General features: G+C 49.9%; 1 protein-coding gene across 5 annotated transcripts in view; it reads left to right on the forward strand.

Annotated features, from left to right (window-relative positions):
• Positions 1 to 19,960, forward strand: part of EXOC6B (exocyst complex component 6B) — a 306,693-nt gene that overhangs the window by 53,918 nt on the left and 232,815 nt on the right. For all 5 annotated transcript variants that reach the window (XM_086463893.1, XM_086463895.1, XM_086463894.1 and 2 more), the window contains exons 3-6: positions 6,998 to 7,045; positions 9,169 to 9,259; positions 9,366 to 9,411; positions 13,809 to 14,013. In XM_086463893.1, the coding sequence (XP_086320019.1) occupies positions 6,998 to 7,045; positions 9,169 to 9,259; positions 9,366 to 9,411; positions 13,809 to 14,013 (390 nt within the window). The remainder of the gene's footprint in view (positions 1 to 6,997; positions 7,046 to 9,168; positions 9,260 to 9,365; positions 9,412 to 13,808; positions 14,014 to 19,960) is intronic.

The following is a 19,960-nucleotide window of genomic DNA, read 5'->3' on the forward strand; positions in this document are numbered from 1 at the left end:
CTCAGCACCTGACCTCAACCACTCTGGGATTCTGTGAATGTCTCCTTTTCTTCTTTTCTCTACAGCATCTCTCTGCTATCTAAAAAACAAATAAAAAATATATATATCTTCCTTCTTCCTGTAGCAATAGGTTAGTCATTTGAAGTTTGACAATTATTTGGGGAAACTGGAACAGCGTGTTGTGCTTTTAGCTTAAAGCTGAGCCTGTTCTGCATTAGGAAACTCCCTGTTACACCTTATACCAATTCCTTAAGCAAAAATAAGCTCTACAGTCAGAAGTGGGTCTACTCTAGTGCCTCATCTGCCATTGAATTCTCATTGCAGGTAGCGTTGTGTCTGAGACAAATCAGCGAAGACTTGACTCTGCAGTCACGAGGTGTCTGCCCGATGTTGGCAAGTGAAATGGGAATAGTTCAAAATGAGCAGCAGAGCGTTGTAAAGGTGTTCAGGTGTAAGCAGGAACAGCAGTGAACAATAACTTAGTTTCACTAAATACTGAAAGACGGTGAACAAGCTCACAGCTTGATTCTGTTTCGGTAGCATCTCCAGGTTTGGTTGGCTTACCTAGAAGGTGAAATGGTTAGAACTGGGAATGGAGAAAGTGAAATGGTTACGGCTAGGAGTGGGCTTTGCCAGTATTGTGGCCTTCCAGGCTGTGCAGAAAGGTGAGAGAAAGGTGGGATTTACCTATTTCTTGAAGAACTGTGCTTAGTAGTGTGTGGAAGAAGCCATTTGCAGGATCAGAATGGGGATAAGCAGCGGGAAGGAAACTAGGCAGGCTTCTGGGCAGAAGAAGGACCTAGAGGTTGGAGGTGTTCCTACACGCAGGGGCCAGGTGGACTTGCAGATTACGCTTGGCTGCTGTGCCTTAAATACAAGTGTTCCAGCGTTTGGGGTGTATAAAGCAGCACGGCAATGACTTCATCGGTGTCAGAGGTCAGAGAACCTTCCTCAAGTTTCTACACAAGTTAGGACAGAGCCTTGCTGCAGCAACCAGGTGTGACCTTGATCTGAAAACCAAAAACAACCTCCCAGAAGGGTCACTTAGTGACTGGGGCTGCCTTGTGTGGCACCCAAACAGGCGTGGGCTGTCTCCAGAGAGCAGCACAGCAAGTCTTTCTGGCGGAGTGGAGTCTGGCCTGTCGAGAAGGACCTTTCTGGGAGCGTGGGAGGCTGTTCAATGAGCGTTACAAAAGGTGAAGTTATAAATAAGGGGGGGGAAATATCTCAGAAAGCAAGTTTTCTGGAAAAGGAGGAAGAACTCTTAACTTCGGTGTGCTGACTGCTGCTTTTCAGACATTGATGTATTCATTTGAAGCTGCCGCTGGCATTTCCGAGCAGGCTGCTAGCTTTACACCCGGGTCTCCAGCCCACAAGTGGACGGGTGCTCACAGGAGCACCTTCATGGGGGGCTGTCCCGGCACCAGAAGCACCCGTATTATTACAGCGGCATTTTCCATGGCAAGGATTCATCCAGCAGTCGATTGCAGGATGAGGCCACTGGAAATACGATGAAAGAAGTCTCTTTTTTTTTTTGCTTTTTTTTATATAAAAAAAAAAAGCTATTGTTTCTAGCCAAGAATTCCACATTGTTTGTTTGCAAAGGCTTGTTGCTGTTTCCCATTCTACAAACAGCTACTTTGTTGGTGGCGCACTGTGAAGTCCATCTCTGTACCCTCAGGAGCTCTCTTGATTTCCATTACTATGTGATCTATAAAACGGCACATGGGAAAAATATACACAGAAGCTTATTTGAGAAATACTGAGCCCTCTTTGTAAGGGTTTCCCCGGGGAATCGTCCGTGGGTCCAGTGGTGAGAGTGTGTTCTGTTCCAGCTATTCATCCTCTATTTCATCTTGGGCTTTTTCTCAATAGCTCTGGTCTTTGAACATACGTGCAAGCAGCAATAAAATAAATGCCCTCCCTGTCGCATCCTTAGGATGTATCTTCTCTCGTGTGCTTCTAGCTCTGGGGTGTTTTGTCGAACAGCACGCTGGCAGAAGGAGCAGCGCTCATTGTTTCAAGAGTGCACACGCTGAAGGCGAGCTGGGTGCGTTATCTTCCCCCTGTTCCTGTGGAACGCAGCTGCCATCTGCCCTCTGCCCTCTACTGCTGTATTTCGGGGCGCCCCGAGTGAACTAAAAGCTCGCCAGGACCCCCTCGCTGAACTTCGTCCTGCCGTTGTGTCCCACCAAGGGCTGGCGCTGGGTTGGGGGCTTTTATCTCCTCGCTGGGCAGAGGAGCCTCTCTGCGGTGCATTTCTGCACCAGGCAGCGTTGTGGTGTTTTCCAGAGGTGCTGGGTCACTGATTAATAATCTATAGATGGATAAAAAAGTAAGTTAATGGATAAAAAAGTAAGTTAATGGAAAATACATGGGATATGTCTTCAAAAAGGCATCTCCTTAGTTTGGATGATATTTAAACCATAACATTTTTTTAAACCAAACCTTTTATTTTCGTTTGCTGCTGCTTTTTTTTTTTTAACTGTACAGCTTCACTATGGCAGTTCTCTTTACTTTTAAATTCTTACATGGTTTCCAAGGAAAACCTTGTTGTTTTGTTGTTGTTGGTGGGTTTTTTTTGTTTGTTTTGGGGTTTTTTTGGTGGTTTTTTTTTGGTTTTTTGTTCTAAATCTTCAACGTTTTCATATCTTGTACTGCACAAACATTCTTCCTCATTAGGGCGTTGGCAGTGTGGCGTTGAGCTGTTCTCAAACCTATGAATGCACGGTACTAATGGGTCTTGGAAACCCTGTACCGGTCTGGTTGGATGTCTCAAAGGTTCCACTGGAGAGTAAAAGGTCAAAGATAGATTAGGCATTAAGATGGTTCAACATGACTTGAGTTGTGAAGTGGAAAGGATCACAGAGTCGCAGGGCTGGTGGCAAACTCAGGAAATCACCTAGTCCATCTTTTTTCTCTTAAGCAAATTCTTCAGCTGGATTTTTATCTAACCTCTTCTAATGGTAGCCGTCCCCAGGGTACTGCTGTCCTTCCTTCTCTAGGAAACTCAGGTTACATGGTTGAAAAGTCTTTTTTAGGTCTACTTCTTGTTGACCTGTTGGGCACAAAACGGAGATTATTCCTTCGTGCGTTTGCAACAGCCTTCTACAAGTTGGAGGCTGTAGGAATGTTCTTCTCTGGTCTTGTCCTCTGTAAGATAGGTAGCCCCAATCCATCCTAGAGGGCTGTGCTTTCTAGGCATCTCTCTGTCTTGACTTTTCTACTCTGAAGCTCTTCCAGTTGACGGGATTCGGGTTTTTTTTGGTTCCATGAGCGTGGTTTCGAAGCTGGGGGAGGCAGTCGCCAGTGAAACGGTGTGGAAGGGTTATTTCGGGTGTGTTGTAGGATTTTGTTGGTGCATACCTGTGTGATGCTTGCTTTCTTCGTAACGGCACAGCGCCGGCCGTTCTTCAGTTTGGTGTCCCGTGATCGCTGGGTCCGTTTCCTAAGAGCTGCTGTAGAGTCATTTGTTGCCTTCTTTTGTGCAGCTGATTATCTCTGCTCAAATTCAGCACTTCACACTTGCCACTATTGAACAGCAATTAATAAAAAGGCTTTTCCCTGAAAAAGACATCTGCAATTCTAATCCTCTCTGCCAACACGCGCAGGAGTGCCGCACGCAGGCGTAAAATCCATGAAGTTACTGGGGGGTGGGAATGAATAGGGAGCCATTCTTGCTGCTTCCTGCATTCAAGATTAAGGCAGATCTAATTAAAGTGAGGCAACTGGCTCGGGGCGCAGGGAAGCTGACCTTCACCCGTGTGAAACCAAGAGATTTCCCCGCCCCGGCATGCGGCGATGGCCGAGAAGTGCAGCGGCCGCGCGGCAGATTCCGTAGGGGCTGGATAAAGAGAGGGAGGACCCAGGCTTTGGGTGCAGCCTCCAGATTGGGAAGCTCACAAGCTGCTGACTGGAAGGATCGCTCCGCAGTCACCCTCCCTTCCTGAGGGAGGGCGGAAATCAGCGGTGGGCGGCTGTCGGACGGAGGGATGGAGTCGGCACAGTCGCGCCCTTTGGGCCCATTCCCAGGATTCCTCTCCAGCGCCCTTTGCTCCTCTCTCTCATCACTCTGACGCTCTCTAAATGATAGCAGGGTGGTGTTTAAAAACTCCCAAACCAAAGCCCTGCTCCCTACCACGTGTTCCGTGTGTAGCTGCGTGAGCTAACGACGTGAGCATCCCCTCAGCCCCTTGTGGGATCCCGCCGTCTCGCCCTTCACACGTGCCCACCTGTTGTCTGTCCCCCCGTGCTGTGCGTCTGTCTTTGATTATAGCATCTCCTTGTCTGAAAAGCTTCAACGTGTCTACAGAGAGTCTGTATAAATAACCTTCTCTTTTCTTTTTTTCCCGATGTATGGACGTAGACCTTGAGAACAAAACAAAACACAACTCTGTGCCCCCTGAAAACTCGTAGTGTGCGAGGGCAGACTATACTCTTTCTTTTTTCCTTTAGCTGGGATTGCTATGTAATTTTAATAGAAGACTAGTACAGCCTTGGCATTATTTTAGGAGCAGTTTTAAATTACCCTACATGGATTCCTTTTTCCTGGTGGGATTTTCAGGATATAAGCAAATAAAATAATCTTTGGAAGAGATGCTGTGCTCCTGCTCGTAAAATCTCAATACATCATAAAGGAAATGAGCAGTTTTTGCACAGGGCAGGCAGCCAGGAGAGCTGAAGCTACTGCAGAAGGGGGAGCAATGTGATGCAGATGCTGTAGAGGAATTGTGTGCGGGGAGATCGTGGGATGATGCCTCCTCTTCTTGCATCGTGGTGAACTTAAAAACCAGCATGGCCAGTGTTAAAACAGAAGGAAGCCTGCGAGGCTGGATGGCTCTGTGCGTGGACAGGCTGAGAGAGTTGGAGGTGTTCAGCCTGGGGAAGAGAAGGCTCCGGGGAGACCTTAGAGCGGCTTCCAGTGCTGACAGGGGCTGCAGGAGAGGTGGGGAGGGACTCTGGATCAGGGGGTGGTGACAGGACGAGGGGTGACGGTTTCACACTGCAAGAGGGGAGATTGAGATGAGATCTTGGGAAGAAATTCTTCCCTGTGAGGGTGGTGAGGCCCTGGCCCAGGCTGCCCAGAGCAGCTGGGGCTGCCCCCTCCCTGGCAGGGCTCAAGGCCAGGCTGGATGGGGCTGGGAGCGACCTGCTCCGGTGGGAGGTGTCCCTGCCCGTAGCAGGGCGGTTGGACTGGATGGTCTTTGAGGCCCCTTCCAACCCAAACTGTTTGGTGATTCTGTGATTGAAGCAGCACCAACCTCTCAGCGTGAGACCCCCTGTTGAAATGTGGACCAGTGAGGGAAATCGGTGTTGCCCAGTATCTTTCAATAGTCAATAGGAAACAAATTGGATCCTGAATCAATTTTATATACATTAGTACAAAGCTCTTCTCGCATCTGAACTGATTGCCTTGTGGTGTGCTCAAAAAGGAAAGAGACGTCTGTTATCTTCTGAATCCACTTTGAAGCTTGCTCTGCTATTGCTGCTGCTGCAGGCACCATCCACGTTCTGTTGGGTAACTGGAGAGCATCAAAAGACAGTCCTTCATTAGTGATAAATTCCTTAAAAATTCAGCTGGTTTCCACCATTGTTGAAACGCGTCAGGAAACAAAGATCTTAAGTTGGTTGGTGTGATCTTATGCTCCTAGATATTCTTGGAGAGCTCCGTGTCACGGCTGATGCTGTTGTCCGAGCTCTGTTCCTGATCTTCCTTATCGAGTGACAGCACCAAACGCACCCAGGAACAGGTCCATAAAATTTGATGATGCCGGCTGAAATCCAGCAGCAGTTTCCACTGTGCAGTGAGCCTGAGTAAAACTGGAAGCCCCCGAGACATCTCAGAGACAAGCCTGGAAATGAATATTTACAACTTTGATATCTGGGAAAAGAGTGTTCTATGGAAAAAAAAGAAAAGTAGTTTTATGGCATGTTAGGCTCATGCTGGCGTGAGGCACCTGAACTCTGAGCAGGCCTTCTCTGCTGGTATTTACCTTTGTAATTAGTTGTTTTTGCTAAAGACCTGAAGTTGGGCATGTTTGCTTGCAAGTTTGTGTAGATTTTTTTTCAGCTGTCCCAGCTGGTTTAGAAGATGGTATCTCTGTTTACAAACCTTCTGTCTGGACTTGAGTGAGAATTCAGGAGAATTCCCAAAGTCATCTTTCTACTTGTTGTCTAAATAATGTGGAAGCTGCTTATTTTCTACCCTGATGAGTCTAAAAATTACCTTTGTTCTCACGTGTGTCTTGATTAAAACTGGTGTCTAGAGCTGTAGAGGGCTGAGCTGCTGTGACCTTGCTGGTCCAGGGAACTGACAAGTTTGCAAAGTGGGAAATTTTTGAACTGTGAGCCCCAGGTTGGTAGGGTAGTACAGAAAGATGGTTTAGTAAAGAAAATACGTACCTTTTTTATACCAGGTGTAGAAAAAATACCTTTCTGTACTAGTCCAGTGGAGGGATCCAGTGGGAGATGCATCTGAAGATCTAAACGAAAATATTTGAACTTCATACGTAAAGCCCACGTTGAAGAGTTCTTGTCTTGCTGTGATATTAAGGAGTTAAAGCCTAATTGTGATCTGTTTGGTGTTGGGGAGGGGAGATTTACTTCCATGAGGTTTATGTCCTACCAGTCACATGAAATAGCTTTTCAGAGGAGAACCCATGTGGGCATCTGCTACAAAACGTGATCCATTAAGCCTGCAGCTTTTTGAGGCTGCCACACCGCAGTCTTGACTCCCATTGCTTTTTACTTTTCTCTAGTATCAGGGAAGAAGATCCTGGTGTGGCACCCTTGGTAGTTGCTGTGTGGCATCCCGTGTGCCGGAATGGCGATGGCTGTTCAATGAGCTAATAAACTGCTTTACCTGTGTAAGAGAAGATTGTGTGAAAAGTGATGGTGTCCCTGTACAATCTCTTTTTTTTTTTTTTTTTGGTGAAAAACATTGTCCTGACTTACATGTAGATGTGCTTTGTCTTTTTTTTCCTGAACATCCCCGCAGAATCAAGTGACGGACACCAACCGAAAGCTGCAGAATGAAGGAAAAGAAGTGAGTGATACATTCATTCATTCTGTTTGGTGCTTTTCCATTGTTTGGCTGTACTTGCTAGTGGGAAATTACACTGAGCTGCTCAGCATTAACTGATAATGTTATAAGTATTAAAGCGAGCGTTGATTCTCTTTCCTGTATTTTGCGTTTCTATGTGAAAGATGGGTTGTGCAAGTGTGTTGGGAAGTGGTTTTTTCTTTTTTACTGCTTGTGGATTGACAGCTAGCGGAAGGCAAGGCTTAGGAAGCAGGAGGGGCTTGAAGCAACAATAATGAAGCTGTGGGCTTGCTCCTGCAGCCCTGGATGGTGTCACTGTCTTAAAAGAAACATGGGCAGCAGGGCGAGGGAGGGGATTCTGCCCCTCTGCTCCGCTCTGGTGAGACCCCCCTGCAGGGCTGCGTCCAGCTCTGGGGTCCTCAGCACAGGACAGACACGGAGCTGCTGGAGCGGGTCCAGAGGAGGCCACGAAGATGCTGAGGGGCTGGAGCAGCTCCCTGTGAGGACAGGCTGGGAGAGTTGGGGGTGTTCAGCCTGGAGGAGAGAAGGCTCCGGGGAGACCTTAGAGCGGCTTCCAGTGCTGACAGGGGCTGCAGGAGAGGTGGGGAGGGACTCTGGATCAGGGGGTGGTGACAGGACGAGGGGTCACGGTTTCAGACTGCAAGAGGGGAGATTGAGATGAGATCTTGGGAAGAAATTCTTCCCTGGGAGGGCGGTGAGGCCCTGGCCCAGGCTGCCCAGAGCAGCTGTGGCTGCCCCCTCCCTGGCAGGGCTCAAGGCCAGGCTGGATGGGGCTGGGAGCGACCTGCTCTGGTGGGAGGTGTCCCTGCCCGTGGCAGGGGGTTGGACTACGTGATCCTTAGGGTCCCTTCCAACCCAAACCGTGCTGTGATTCTACGAATACTTGCTGGAGAGTCTGTCTCCCACTTCACAGTCCAGCAGCACTGAAGTCAGGGGGGTTTTGAGCTGCATGGGTAGAGGCATCAGGGCACAGGCAAAGAGGAGGTGATTGAGCGTGGCCTGGGCGTGATGTGCCTCTAACCACGTTCATTCTTCAGCCCCTTCCTCGTAAGGGAATATTAACGGACTGGAGGGACTTCAGAGCTGTGTGAAGGCACTGATGCTCGAGGGTTTTCCACTGTCTAAGACAGAGACATGTGAGAACTCCCAGGGACGGTCCTTCTCACGTCGCTTTACCCATATACCATATAAATCTTCTGCTCTTTGCGCCTTTTCTATTTTCCTTCTTAACTACCCGGTGAGACACCGAGACTTCATTTTGCTCGGAGCACACGGGGGCATTACTATTCCAGTCAGCTGCCTTGCGTTTGAAAAACAAACGGGAAAACCCCCACGTTGGACTGCGTCAGACCCATTATTGAAATAAAGATTAAAGATAAAAATGCCCTGTGGGGAGGAGGTGATGCAGCTTCTCTCCTGAATCAAATAAACATACCTCTGTGTTAGCTTGAGTGGAGGAGTTCACCTCCAAGAGTAGAGGAACCTGGGGTTTCAAAGGGCCTTTGCAAGCTCCCTGTGGTACTGCAGAGATAAGGTGGTTCTGTAGAGGACAGATTCATGACCTGCCCCTTTGAATAAAAAAGAAACTGGTTTTCTTTTGTGTGCGATGGCCGATCCGTGGTTTGCCCTTGTCCAGATGCACAGGTTTTTCTCTTGGAGCCTGAGCATTTAAAACCCCTTGTTAGTCTGTGATGGGAAGAATCCCCCTGGGATCGAGCGGCCACATCCTGCCTTTGAGGAGCCCTAGAAAAAGAGAAGCTTGGAGCGGGAGCAGGGAAGAGATGAATAAAATGGGAAGGGGAAATCATTGTTGGAATTCACAGGACGTGCTGCAAGGCTGGTATTTTTGATGGCTTTGGTTTTGCTGCTTGCTTACTTGAAATGAAGGGAATGCTTCTGCTGCTCGGCTAAACCACCCCGAGCTGCCTGTCCTCCCTGCCTGAGCAACGCTCCGCAGCGCTCGGTGAGCTCTCCGCTTGTCAGAGTGGGTGGTGTTGTGTCAGCCTGCTTGTCTGGAGGGTCCTGACAAGTGCAAAGCAGTTTATAGCCTCTCTACTCTGCTTACTGTTCTTAGTGAAACTTTTTTTTTCCCCCCCTTTCCAAAGCTGATAATAGCAATGGAAGAGCTGAAGCAGTGCCGATTGCAGCAGAGGAACATCTCAGCCACGGTTGATAAGCTGACACTGTGTCTTCCTGGTGAGGCATCTGAAATTGCTCTTTATTCGTATACTCGTTTATTTTAATTTCTGTCTCTGCTTCCTGCTTGTGTCTCAATACTTGTGTGTTTTCCTTCCCTTTCCAGTCCTGGAGATGTACAGCAAACTGCGAGAGCAGATGAAATCGAAAAGGTAAATTTTGTATCCACCGATGTTTCTTTTGAAAGAGTTGAAAAGCACCCGTTTGTGCCGGATGAATGAAAGAGATTCTCAAAACTTGGGACTTCAAAATCAGCCTTTCCAAGTTAACTCACCTGATTTCTGGCTGGTATCTGCACGGTTCTGCTCAGCCTCCTGCGGTACAGCCTGGAACCAGGATTGCAGCGGGCTCTAATTTTGTGTTGTCTTTGGCTTTGTAATTAAGGTGGATGTTCACTTTTTTTTTTTGGCTTTTTAATTAAGGTGGATGTTGACTTTTTTTTGGCGTGGAAGCTCACTGTTGTGATGCTTGCAATCAATGCATGGCTCGGTACTTAGGTGTTATTAACTAAATCTCGTTCTATGGATGTCAGTGATACAAAACCTGGTACAATCTGAGAGGATCCGATGAACGTGAACGGAAGCCAGACGCCTGAGGAACCTCGTGCAGGATGGTGGGAGATGGTGGGAAGGCCCACGGCTTATTTTGCGGTGGAAATAATTGTTGAGCAGAGTCAGCTGAACTCCAAGGACTTTGTGGCTCGGAAATCGTGAGCTGTCAATCCAGGACTTTTCCCACCCTCCATCTGTTGCGATGCTGAAGGATGAAACCACGATCCGGGATATTTGCACGCCTGAGATCCTGGGGGACGGTTTGTTTAAGCAGCGTGGGACTTGGGAGGCGCGTTGTGGCCCTGGGGGTGGCAAATTGGGCAAAGAGCAGCTGCTGGCAGGAGGTCAGCTGAAAACGCAGGGAGAGCAGCCGGCTCCAGTGCCTGCTTCGTGCCTGCCATCCATCACAGGAACAATACAGGAGAAACCAGATGTTTTGAACAAGGCGATAACTAATTGGATGGGCGTATTTGTACAGTTCCCCTCCTGCCTCCGCTGATCTCTGTGGTCCTTGGACCCAGGGGCCTGGGGTAAACAGATAAGCTTTACTCCCGAAAGCTGGGCTGGCTGGAGGAGTTCTGGGGAGCTTGTTTAGCTGTTGGCAAAGCTCTCGCGCTCTTCCTCAGGGCGGCTCGGTGCAGAACGGGGCAGCGTTTAGTTTGTCCAACTGTTTTGGGTCTGTTTATAGGAACAGCGAGGGGCTTACCCGTTGACAGATGTGGGGTGGGGAGCTGGAGCTGATCACAGCACTGTGAACTTTTGAAGGGAATCCACATGCTGCTCGATTCCCTCGCTCTGGATAGTGTTTCCAGGGTCTGCTGCTTCTTTTTCTTTTCCCCCACCCTCTTTGGATTGGTTCATTTTGAAACAAATAGAAGTCGAAAGCCACATTTAAGGAAAATCTGAAGCCTTGCCTCTTTTTTTTTTTTTTTTTATTTTTTCCCCTCTCCCTTCTTCTTTCTGTGTCTGGATTTGATGGCTTCATTCACCAAATGCAGCACAACATATTAAATATTTTTGTGTCTGCACCCAGTCTCACTTATATATCATTTCATGATAGCAGGCAGGGGGGTTGGTTACTAGTGTGGGTTTTGAGTGCGCAGTCTCAGAGGAGTGGTAGGTTTTGCATTCAGGGTGAGTAAACTCAGCTCTCCCAAGGTAGGCAAAAGGAGCTCTGTGCTGTTGGCCGCAGGATGTTTATAAACCGAACGCGGGCGTTTGCCAATGGCGGAATCTGTGGCTGTTGACTGGAGCTGGAGATGGGAAACCCGTGGCCCAAACCCTGAGGAGTGACTGTGCAACCAGGGGAGAAAAGAGATGGAGAGAAACGTTTCATCTCCTGTTGTCTGGAGTGTAAGGAAGGCACAGAAAGAGATCTTCTCCAATGGCTGGGACACACGTGGCTGCTTGTTGGAAAGCGATGAGCAACACCTCCCTGCGTTCGGAGGTCCCTCCTGGTTCTGCAGGGCTCCAGAGGGATCCATCTTTTTTTTGTTTTTTTTTTTTACCCCTGGGTCCCTTGTCATACCCGTGACGTGAGACTGCTTCATCCCGCTTGGAGCTGAGAAGCCTCCCTAGAGTTGTACCCACCCAAAAGCCACCTCTGACTCTGTTTTGTCAAAAATGCTGCCTCCCCCACTTGGCAGGTGCTCCCGCTTCGCTGGTGCCGCGGGCCTGGGGGTACAGAGCTGGGCAAGAGCGTGACCCCTCTGCGTGGCTGGTCACGGGGGGTGCAGTTGGGGCCAAGGCAGCAGCGCTTCAGCCGCAGGAATCGCTGGCCTCCACGTCTCCCACGAGAACGGCGCTGAGCTTTCCCCTGCCCCCGCGTGTCTCAGGCTGCGTTTTCGGCAGGCAGCCGCACACCCCATCCGTGACCGCGCGCTGTCCCCCGCTCCGGCCACCTTTTTGCTGCTTCTAGTTCAACAAACAGTGCCCTAAAATATAACCAACCCTCCAATGTGTGTTTATTCCTCAGTTTTAATTTCTGGCTTTCTGTGTTTCTCTCCAGAGAGGTTTGCATTTTATTGCAAGCAGTTTTTCATACCTTACCGTAGTGTAAACACCGGCCGGGATACGGGGTTAATCCGTTTGACTTCTGGTGTTGGGAACGGGACAGGCCACTTCTGGTTAAAATAACTCCCCTGTGGGCCTGCCTGAAGTTCAGGCAAGAATTATTTTGAATCCCCATATGAGCGTCAGGATTTTTTTCAGTGGTGTGAATAGATTTCTCATGGCTAAACACTGTTTCTCCCCCAAAATTCAAGGTGTAAGTGGCAGGTGCTTATGGCCAGGATCAACCATGAGTATAGTTGGCTAAAGTTGCCTTAATTCACCCTGGAGGTGACTGTGACCTGGTGTTAGTCTTAAATATGTTTTTATAGACCCTGCTAATGCTTCCTAGATGGTTCCCTCATGATTTATTCTTTTTTAACCTTTGACCAGCTCTGTGGTCAGACCAGGAGGAGGACGGTCTCGCATTTTACATTGCCATTTTACATGGAGGGTTCCCATATTCCAGTGAATAGGCAAGTCCTGTGGGCTGCCACTTCCCAAAGGGTAAAGGAGGAGAGCGTTTGAGAAAAATGATTTGCTTAGGATCGTTTCCCGTTTAGCACCTTCTGTCAGGCTACAGAGTTTGCTTTTATGCCGTGAGGTAGGATAAAATTTAAGACCATGAGGCATGACCGAAATGTAAAGGCATGCGTTGTGCATAGAGGAAGAAACATTGATATTCTTTCATCCTTAAATTTATCAGGTATATTCCTTTTAGAGCGGGGAAAGAAATTGTTTTCACCTCGCCAAGGTCGCATGCCCCAGTGGTACCCCAGTGGTTTCCGGAAGGCAGGGGCTTTGTAGAAGGTGTATCTGTTTGGACCCTAATCTGGGGTTTGTATCCAAACGGCTTTCACCTTGCCTAAATAAGATGTACTTGGCGGGGAAGGTGTTTTTGCTGGTGCTTAGCCCTGTGAAGAGCTGGGAGGAAGGCGGGACCTGAGTCCTGGTGTGCACGGGGACGGAAAGCTGAGCTCTCGTGTCCAAGATCTTTACACCATGACAACGAGTATCTGTGCTTGTAGCAGATATATTGGGTGTTAACGTGCGTTAGACACTAGTTTCTCACTGTGGTAGGTGATGGCACGCTCCCCTCTCCACGCTTCCATCTTCTGGCCCCTCACTGTTAGGGGTGGCCGAGCCTGCTGCAGCCCCCTGCCCCGGGTCCCAGCAGGAGCGGGGCTGAGCGTGTGCTGCCAGCGGGCGCCTGTACGACACCCACCCGTACCCCCGCAGCTGGCTGTGCACGTCAACAGGCAGAAACGCTCCACAGTCACCCACAGCCTCATCCAGTCCCGCTCGCCGGCCGGTCGGGCTGAAGGTGACGTGCCCACCGGTGCACCCAGCACGGAGTCCTTCCCTAAAAGGGTTGGAGATGCCATCTCCAGATGCCCATTCCCTCTATCCCATAATGTGCCCCGCACCTAAAACAGACCCCTTGGTCTACGAGGTGCTCCGGAGACCTGTGCACCCTGATAGGTGTCACCTCCGTCCACGGGGCTGATGGCTCTGGTGGGGACACCAGCGCAGCGTCCTTCTGGAGTTCCCCCAAGAGCCGTTGTGCCTCCGTGCACGGGGCCGAGCTTCTTCCTCCTGTGGTTGCCAACTTGTCCTTCACTCACGTGGTGCCCCAAATGGCTTTACCGTGGGTGAGAGCTGCTGCGGGGCTCAGCTGATGGTGGTCACTTGTGACCCACCTGGCCCTTGTCTCCACATCAGAGCTCTGAGTAAGGAGCTGCTGCTTGCCTTTGTGTTCCTCTGCTTCCCTGTTTCAGGAGGAAAATGGTGCTTTTGTTGTTACGTGGACGCTAAGGTTTGTGTTTCTTTGAACAGAGCTGATATTCTTAAATATATTGAATAATTTGGAATTAACGTGCATTTTGGAGGGGAAAGGGGATGGAAATAGCCGTTCTTCTCTCCGCATCTGCCTGGCTTGCTTCCCCCAGACACTACCCTGCGCTGAAGACCCTGGAGTACCTTGAGCACACTTACCTGCCCCAAGTGAGCCACTACCGCTTCTGCAAGATCATGGTGGATAATATTCCGAAGCTGCGTGAAGAGATCAAAGAAGTTTCCATGTCGGACCTCAAGGATTTCCTGGAGAGTATCCGTAAGCACTCTGACAAGATTGGAGAGACGGCAATGAAACAGGTAGGACTTGGGTGTGCACGCAGGGTGGGGGCTTTTTGGGAAGAGGAGGATGGTTCGCAGTCATGTTAAACAAAGCTACTTTTCCAATCCCAAGGCAGTAAACTTAAGTATTGAAGCAATTTTGTTACGGGGTGAAGCGATGATTCTTTGTTCTGTGGTTGCTACTAGAGCTTTTTCTGTTGTTGAACAGTGATGGTCCATTTTTGTCGTTGTTTTCTCCCGCTTGTATTTTGCCTTAGGCTCTCGGTAGCCCAGAGCCTGCGAGGCGCAGTCGGGGTGCTCAACTCGTATTTTCCTCTTAGCGGGACAGGGGCGTTTGTGCTGGTGCAACTGGAAGACGTGGAGATACCAGCGTTGCTTTCCCAGGTTTGGGGTAAAGCGCTAGAAGTTCAGGCACTGACTGCAGCTTCATTTCTTTTGCATCTTAAACTGATTTTCATCTACTGGGTAAAATGTCGTTGTCGCTCGCTTGCGTTCGCCTGGCGGTTGATGTCTGTAAAAGATGAGCCTGATTAATTGAACATCCCCGTGCGTGGATTAAAATGGAATTGCCTTTTCCCAACTCTTCTTTAATATTCTAGTTTTGAATTTCAATACAGTTTTTCTTATCACAGCCGGGGAGCATTGCTCATAGTGGCTCTTAAAAAGATCTCCGCTACTTTGATGAAATTCAAATCCACGAGTAATGAAATGTTCCCTCTCATGAGCAGTAAACTGCTTCCTCTGATAGTGATTGATGGATTGGACTTGGTGATTTATGGGAAGGACTCTTGCCGTAATTTTTCACAGGATGATAAAATCGTGCTATTATCTTTATGGGCAGAGCTACAGGCGAGTTCAATTTTCTGTCTTCTAAACACCAGCCTTTCTGTAAAATGGTCTAGCTTGAGGATTTCTATTAATTGATTTAATTTACAGTATATCTGCTGCCTTGCTGTCTTCTCAGCCTCCTTCTTGTATTTTGGGAAAACAAACCAAGCCTTCTGTTGTGTAGCAGAGCTGTGGAGAGAGGCCGTTCTGCGTCTGAGAGTGCAGCGAACTTCTTTGTCAGTTGTCGCACCGACTCAAACTAGTCCTTCTGACTCTGCCGAAAACACGCTGTGGCCTGGACGTACCGCTGCGGAGGCAGATGTGCGCGGTGGTGACGTCTGGGAAGGCTGCAGGTGGTACTGTGCCGAGTTTACCCGATACAGCAGTTTCTAGAACAGTAACCGTTCACAAAAAGTCCTCTATTTTTGTTCGTTGTGGCAAACCAGCTTTGGTTTCTGTGTCTCTGTGGCTGGAAAGGAACAGGAGTTTCATTTGTCTTCTGGTGCCCGATTAACGCAGGGAATACGCTAGTTGAAATAAATAACCAACGTATTTAGATCCTATTAAGGGTATTTACCCATTATAGAGACATAAGAGGATGCAGATGTTGTGTCCTCTTGTGTTTTCCCATTTTGTTGTCATGATGCTGGGAGGGGTATTTAAACCTCCTGGCGCCCTGGCAGATCGCTTGGATGGGCGGGCAGGGACGTGCCCGTCCAGCCCCGGTTCTGTGGCCGCTGAGGCAGGCCGATTTTGAGAACTGCCCCCTCGTTGCAAACAGCTTCCTTCGCTGTCTTTTGGCTAGAGGTGGTTTTGTAGCTTTGTGCTCTCCAGCCCTTTCGCAGCCACGCTGCGCTGCTGCTTCGCGTCCGTCCCTTCTGCTCCCGGGGGGAGCTCACGCCCTGCCTGGAGCTCTCTTCGTTCTCCATCTCTTGCTCCTCTAAAGAAAGCCCAGAAGGTCGCAGTAGCCCGTACTGGCATCTGTTTTTCTGCCACTTCTGACCCTTCCTCCTCCTTGCAATGTTTGCCACCTGCATAAGCAGGAGAGGCGCCGGGCGGGTCGGTAGGGACTGGCTGCTCCTGCCCTACCCGAATGCAAGAACTGGGGCCCAGCGAGTGAAACCAGCAAGAGCCGGGCTTGAAATAAGAGGGGGCAAAAGGTGGTTCTTCCTTCTGCGGGTGATAGACCTGTGGAGCTCCCCACGCACGGTTTTCCACGGCCTCAGGGACGGACTGGGCAAGTATTTCACTGCGTTTGATGTGAGTTGCTAACCGAACAGACCGTTTTGGGCTCAAGAAGTGCCTGATCGGACAGCAGCGAGAAGCTGGGAGGTGGGGGAAGAGCTCAATTTCTTTGCCCTGTTGTTGTCCACCTTCGGTGGAGTTGGGCATTTGGTTTTGCAGTTGTCCAAGCTCCTGCTCTGAGCCAGCGAGCGGGCGTGCCTCCGAGTGAAGCCTCCGAAGTGTTCTGTAGCAACTCTCGCTGCTTCTTCCTCTCCGTTCGTTAGACTCTTTCTCTACTCGTCACCTTTTGTCCCTCAGTGTTTATTTCGACTGCTAATGCTCTGAGCTTCCCCTAAGTTCGTTGTTTGTCCTTCGGCTCCAGATAGCCTCTCACCCAGCGCTACGGTCCCTGCCTTGACCCAAGCACTCTGCTCCTTCTCCTTTCAGTACTTTTCTACCTCACACACTTGCAGTTGTTCTTTATCAGTCATCACCTTCTGCTCTGTTCCAGCCACTTGGGACTGTAAGGATTTCTAAAGTGACGTCTGGCTTGGGGGAAACGTCTTTTGTCTCTTGATGTTGCCAGCGTCTTTGTCATGAGTGCGTCAGAGCTTCCGCGTTTGGGTGTATCCAACGGAAAAATACTCAAGTGAAAAAGATTTTCTTTTTTTTTTTTTTTAATTTTTTCCCCTTCCATGTAGGAGTTAATTGGGCTGTTGCAAGGGAGCGTCAGAACAAGACGCCCCGGGAGGCTGTAACGTTTAGATGTTGTTAGTTTGCCTGCAGACGACACAGGGAAGTATCCGTCTTCAATCTCCCCCAAATCCCAATTTTCTGCTGTTTCATGAGCGCAAGGTGCAGACCCTGGAAGGGGTTTCCTTCACCCTTTGGAGGAGCAGAGCTATCGCTGGGGATGGACTCGGTGGCTTTCCAGCAGTGAAGATGTACCATTCCCGCACAGCGGCTTGGGGAGGAAGGTCAACTTGCCGCTTCCAGTTGCAAAAGCCGCGTGGGAAATGGTACTGGAATTTGTGCCACGCGCTAGGCTTGTTCCTGCAAAAAGCCTCGCGAGCCGCTTCCCCGCCGGGAAGCGCTGAGGAGCCGAAGCTTGCGGAGCCTCCCGTTGCACGGGGTCGCTTCACGTTGCTTTGCCGAAAGCGAAGGGCAGGGTTTCCGCCGCCAGAATTACCAGTATCGCTTCTCGCCTCGCTGGCTCTTTTTCCTCGGTCTGTTGGCAGTGATTGATAGCCGCTCTGGAAGGGAGCGGAGCTGGCAGGAGGCCTGGGAGAGTCAGGGAGCTGCGATTGGCAGCTAAATACATTCGGTTTAAATTAGCATCATATAAATTCTTTTAAAATTGTTTGATTTCACCAGCGGGAATGGAAGAGGGCTTGATACAATGGGGAAAGGAAATCATGTTTTTGTAACATTACAAATCTGAGGCCGATGATGACAAGAGCTGAAAATTTCATTTTGTGATAATCAGAAGGATCTGTCTTGGAGCGCTGGGAGCCGGGGCTGCGTTTCTGGCCGGCAGTCAAGGATGCGGGGAGCTCGCCGGCCCCACTCCTGGAGAGGAAGCCCGTGGTGGGGTGAAGTCAAGTGAGACGTTCCCTGGGGTCAGCCGGACGCGGGAACTGGGGGGGGATCTCACAGCGCGCGGAGAAACCTTATAGTCTCGCTGTGCAAGCGATGAGCTCTCGTTGACTCCTTTCCTCGTGTTTTTTTTTTAATCTGAATTTTATTACCTATGGTTCTGGGGGAATTTGCTGCGTTCCAAATATTGTTCTTAATTACGCGGCGCTCGAGCAGATGAAAGTAGCTCTGCCCCTTTGAACTCCTTTTGGACTTTGGCCCTGTGAACCTGCGTGTGTGTTTTGTTTTTGTTGGTGTTTTGTTTTTTTTTTTTTTTTTTAAAAAAAAGATCTGAGTTCTGAGCTTGCCAGGAACGAATTACATCTTATTAACACTTGCTGATATCCGGTATGTGGTTTTATTATCTAGCTTAACGTCTGAAATATGCGTGGCATGTGGAGGAGGTCACTTGGGCCGGTGCTGCCTGCAAAGCGCCCAGGGTGAGCGCAGCGAAGGCTGCTACGCGGGGGGCCGAGGACAACCCATCCCAAAGCCATTAGCGGATCGAGTTCGTCAGGACGGCCAAAACGTTCGGCGTGCCTTTCACACAGATGGAGGCAAACCAGCCTCTTTTTTTGGCGTGCGTATCACTTGGATGCGCTGTCAAAGCTGATGCTTCCTGGGTGGTGATCAGTTCGGAGTTTGAACGCGTTGGCGTTTCGGCTGCGCGTTTTTTAAGGTGATGTTTACTCTCCTTGCCGGCAGATACTGGTGTCGGTGTCACTTTTGAGCAGTATAACGCGAGGTTTGTGTAAGTATGTTTTCCCGCCGTGGCGGAAAATACCAACTTGGTGAAGCGAACATGTACATACATGTAAAAAACGGGGGAAAAAGTTGCACAACGATGTGCCTAACTGAACTGCTGGTCTGATTTTGGTAGGGGAGCAGTTCTGACCGTCAGCTGGAGAAGGTGAAGCGCTTCTGAGCTCAAATCAACAGCAGCCTCGCAGAAAGACGACTGCATCCCTGAAATGGGTGATTCAGGCCTCGGGTTCGGGTGACTTCCCTCGCTTCACACGCTGTCCCTGCAGGCCAGAGCTGACCGAGAACCGCTCACCTACAGCGGTCGGAGCGTGGGGTCCTGCGCACCCCCTGTCCTCTTCAACGTGGCCTCTGGTGCCTGCAGGCGGCTTGGACGAAGGTGCCTCAGTGGCACGTGGGTACACGCGCCTGCCGCTGTACCCGTACGCTTTTCACCAGCACAGAGATGTTCAGTAGCGCAGGATCAAAATGCAGCTGGCCTCGGAAAGAAAAAACCTTGTGGGTGAGAAAGAGAAGAGGAGATTTATCCCCCCCAAATTACTTGGGCTGGAGATGACAGCTGCTAATAGGCATTCCCTGGGACTGCGGGGATGCCGCGCTTGCACGATTGCGGGGCCACGCTAAGGCTGTTGAGCACCCAGCTGCGTGCTTCAATATTTTAGGTATGTCTGGATTTAAATTTAATTCTGACCGTGAGTTCTCTGGATTTATGATGGAGGGTTTGAAGAGGCGAGTTTCCTTGTGTAGTTCGCTGCGTGCTACTGGTTGGTTCGTACAACTGTAGCTGAGTCTCAGCGTGCGTTTCTGCTGCAGGGATACGGAGAAGTAACTACGTGTTGGTGATGAGTCCGGTTGTTTCTTTAATTTTGAAGTCATTTTGGAAACATTAGTATTGTCATAAGAATGCTACCATGTAATTTTTTAAAGGCTAAACTGAAAGCTTGCATTTTTTTCCAGAAGCTGGCTCGTGTGCAAGCTGCCCTGCCCGCTTCTCTGCGCAACGGCCGTGGCAAAAACCGGGCGCGCTCGGCTTGCCGGCACGTGGAGCCCCTTTCCTTGGCTCGCTGTAGGTTCCGTTTCAAGCACTTCCCTTGATTTTTTTGGATCCCGGGACGGTGTTTTGCAACAGCAACTATTGTCCTGCCCAGCAGCGCTCGCTTCGTGCCTCTGCCCCTCTCTGTGAAGTTCATCCTGGTGACCTCTTTCAGGATTTCTCTAAAAAGAGGATGGTAGCGGTGGGGTTGCGTGGGCAAGGGGGAAGTTAGAGGGTCGGTGATTCCTGGCCGCGGAGGACAGCGGTGGGGGGATCCAACGCTGATGGCGTCTGCCCCAGAAGCACGTGAGAAATGCCGGGGGTGTGTTAGGGAGTTTGGAGAACGGAGGTGGGCGAAGGGGTGGTGTGGAAAGCGGCAGAGAGCTTGCTCACGGCAGACACGCCTCGGCCGCGCGGTGCGGCTTTACTGGTGGGGCCCGTCGAGCAACTCAAGGTGGGGCTGGTTCCTCTGCCCGGCGCTGG

This window comes from Leptosomus discolor, chromosome 4 (genome assembly GCF_034619465.1).
Source record: "Leptosomus discolor isolate bLepDis1 chromosome 4, bLepDis1.hap2, whole genome shotgun sequence".
Taxonomy (NCBI): Eukaryota; Metazoa; Chordata; class Aves; order Leptosomiformes; family Leptosomidae; genus Leptosomus; species Leptosomus discolor.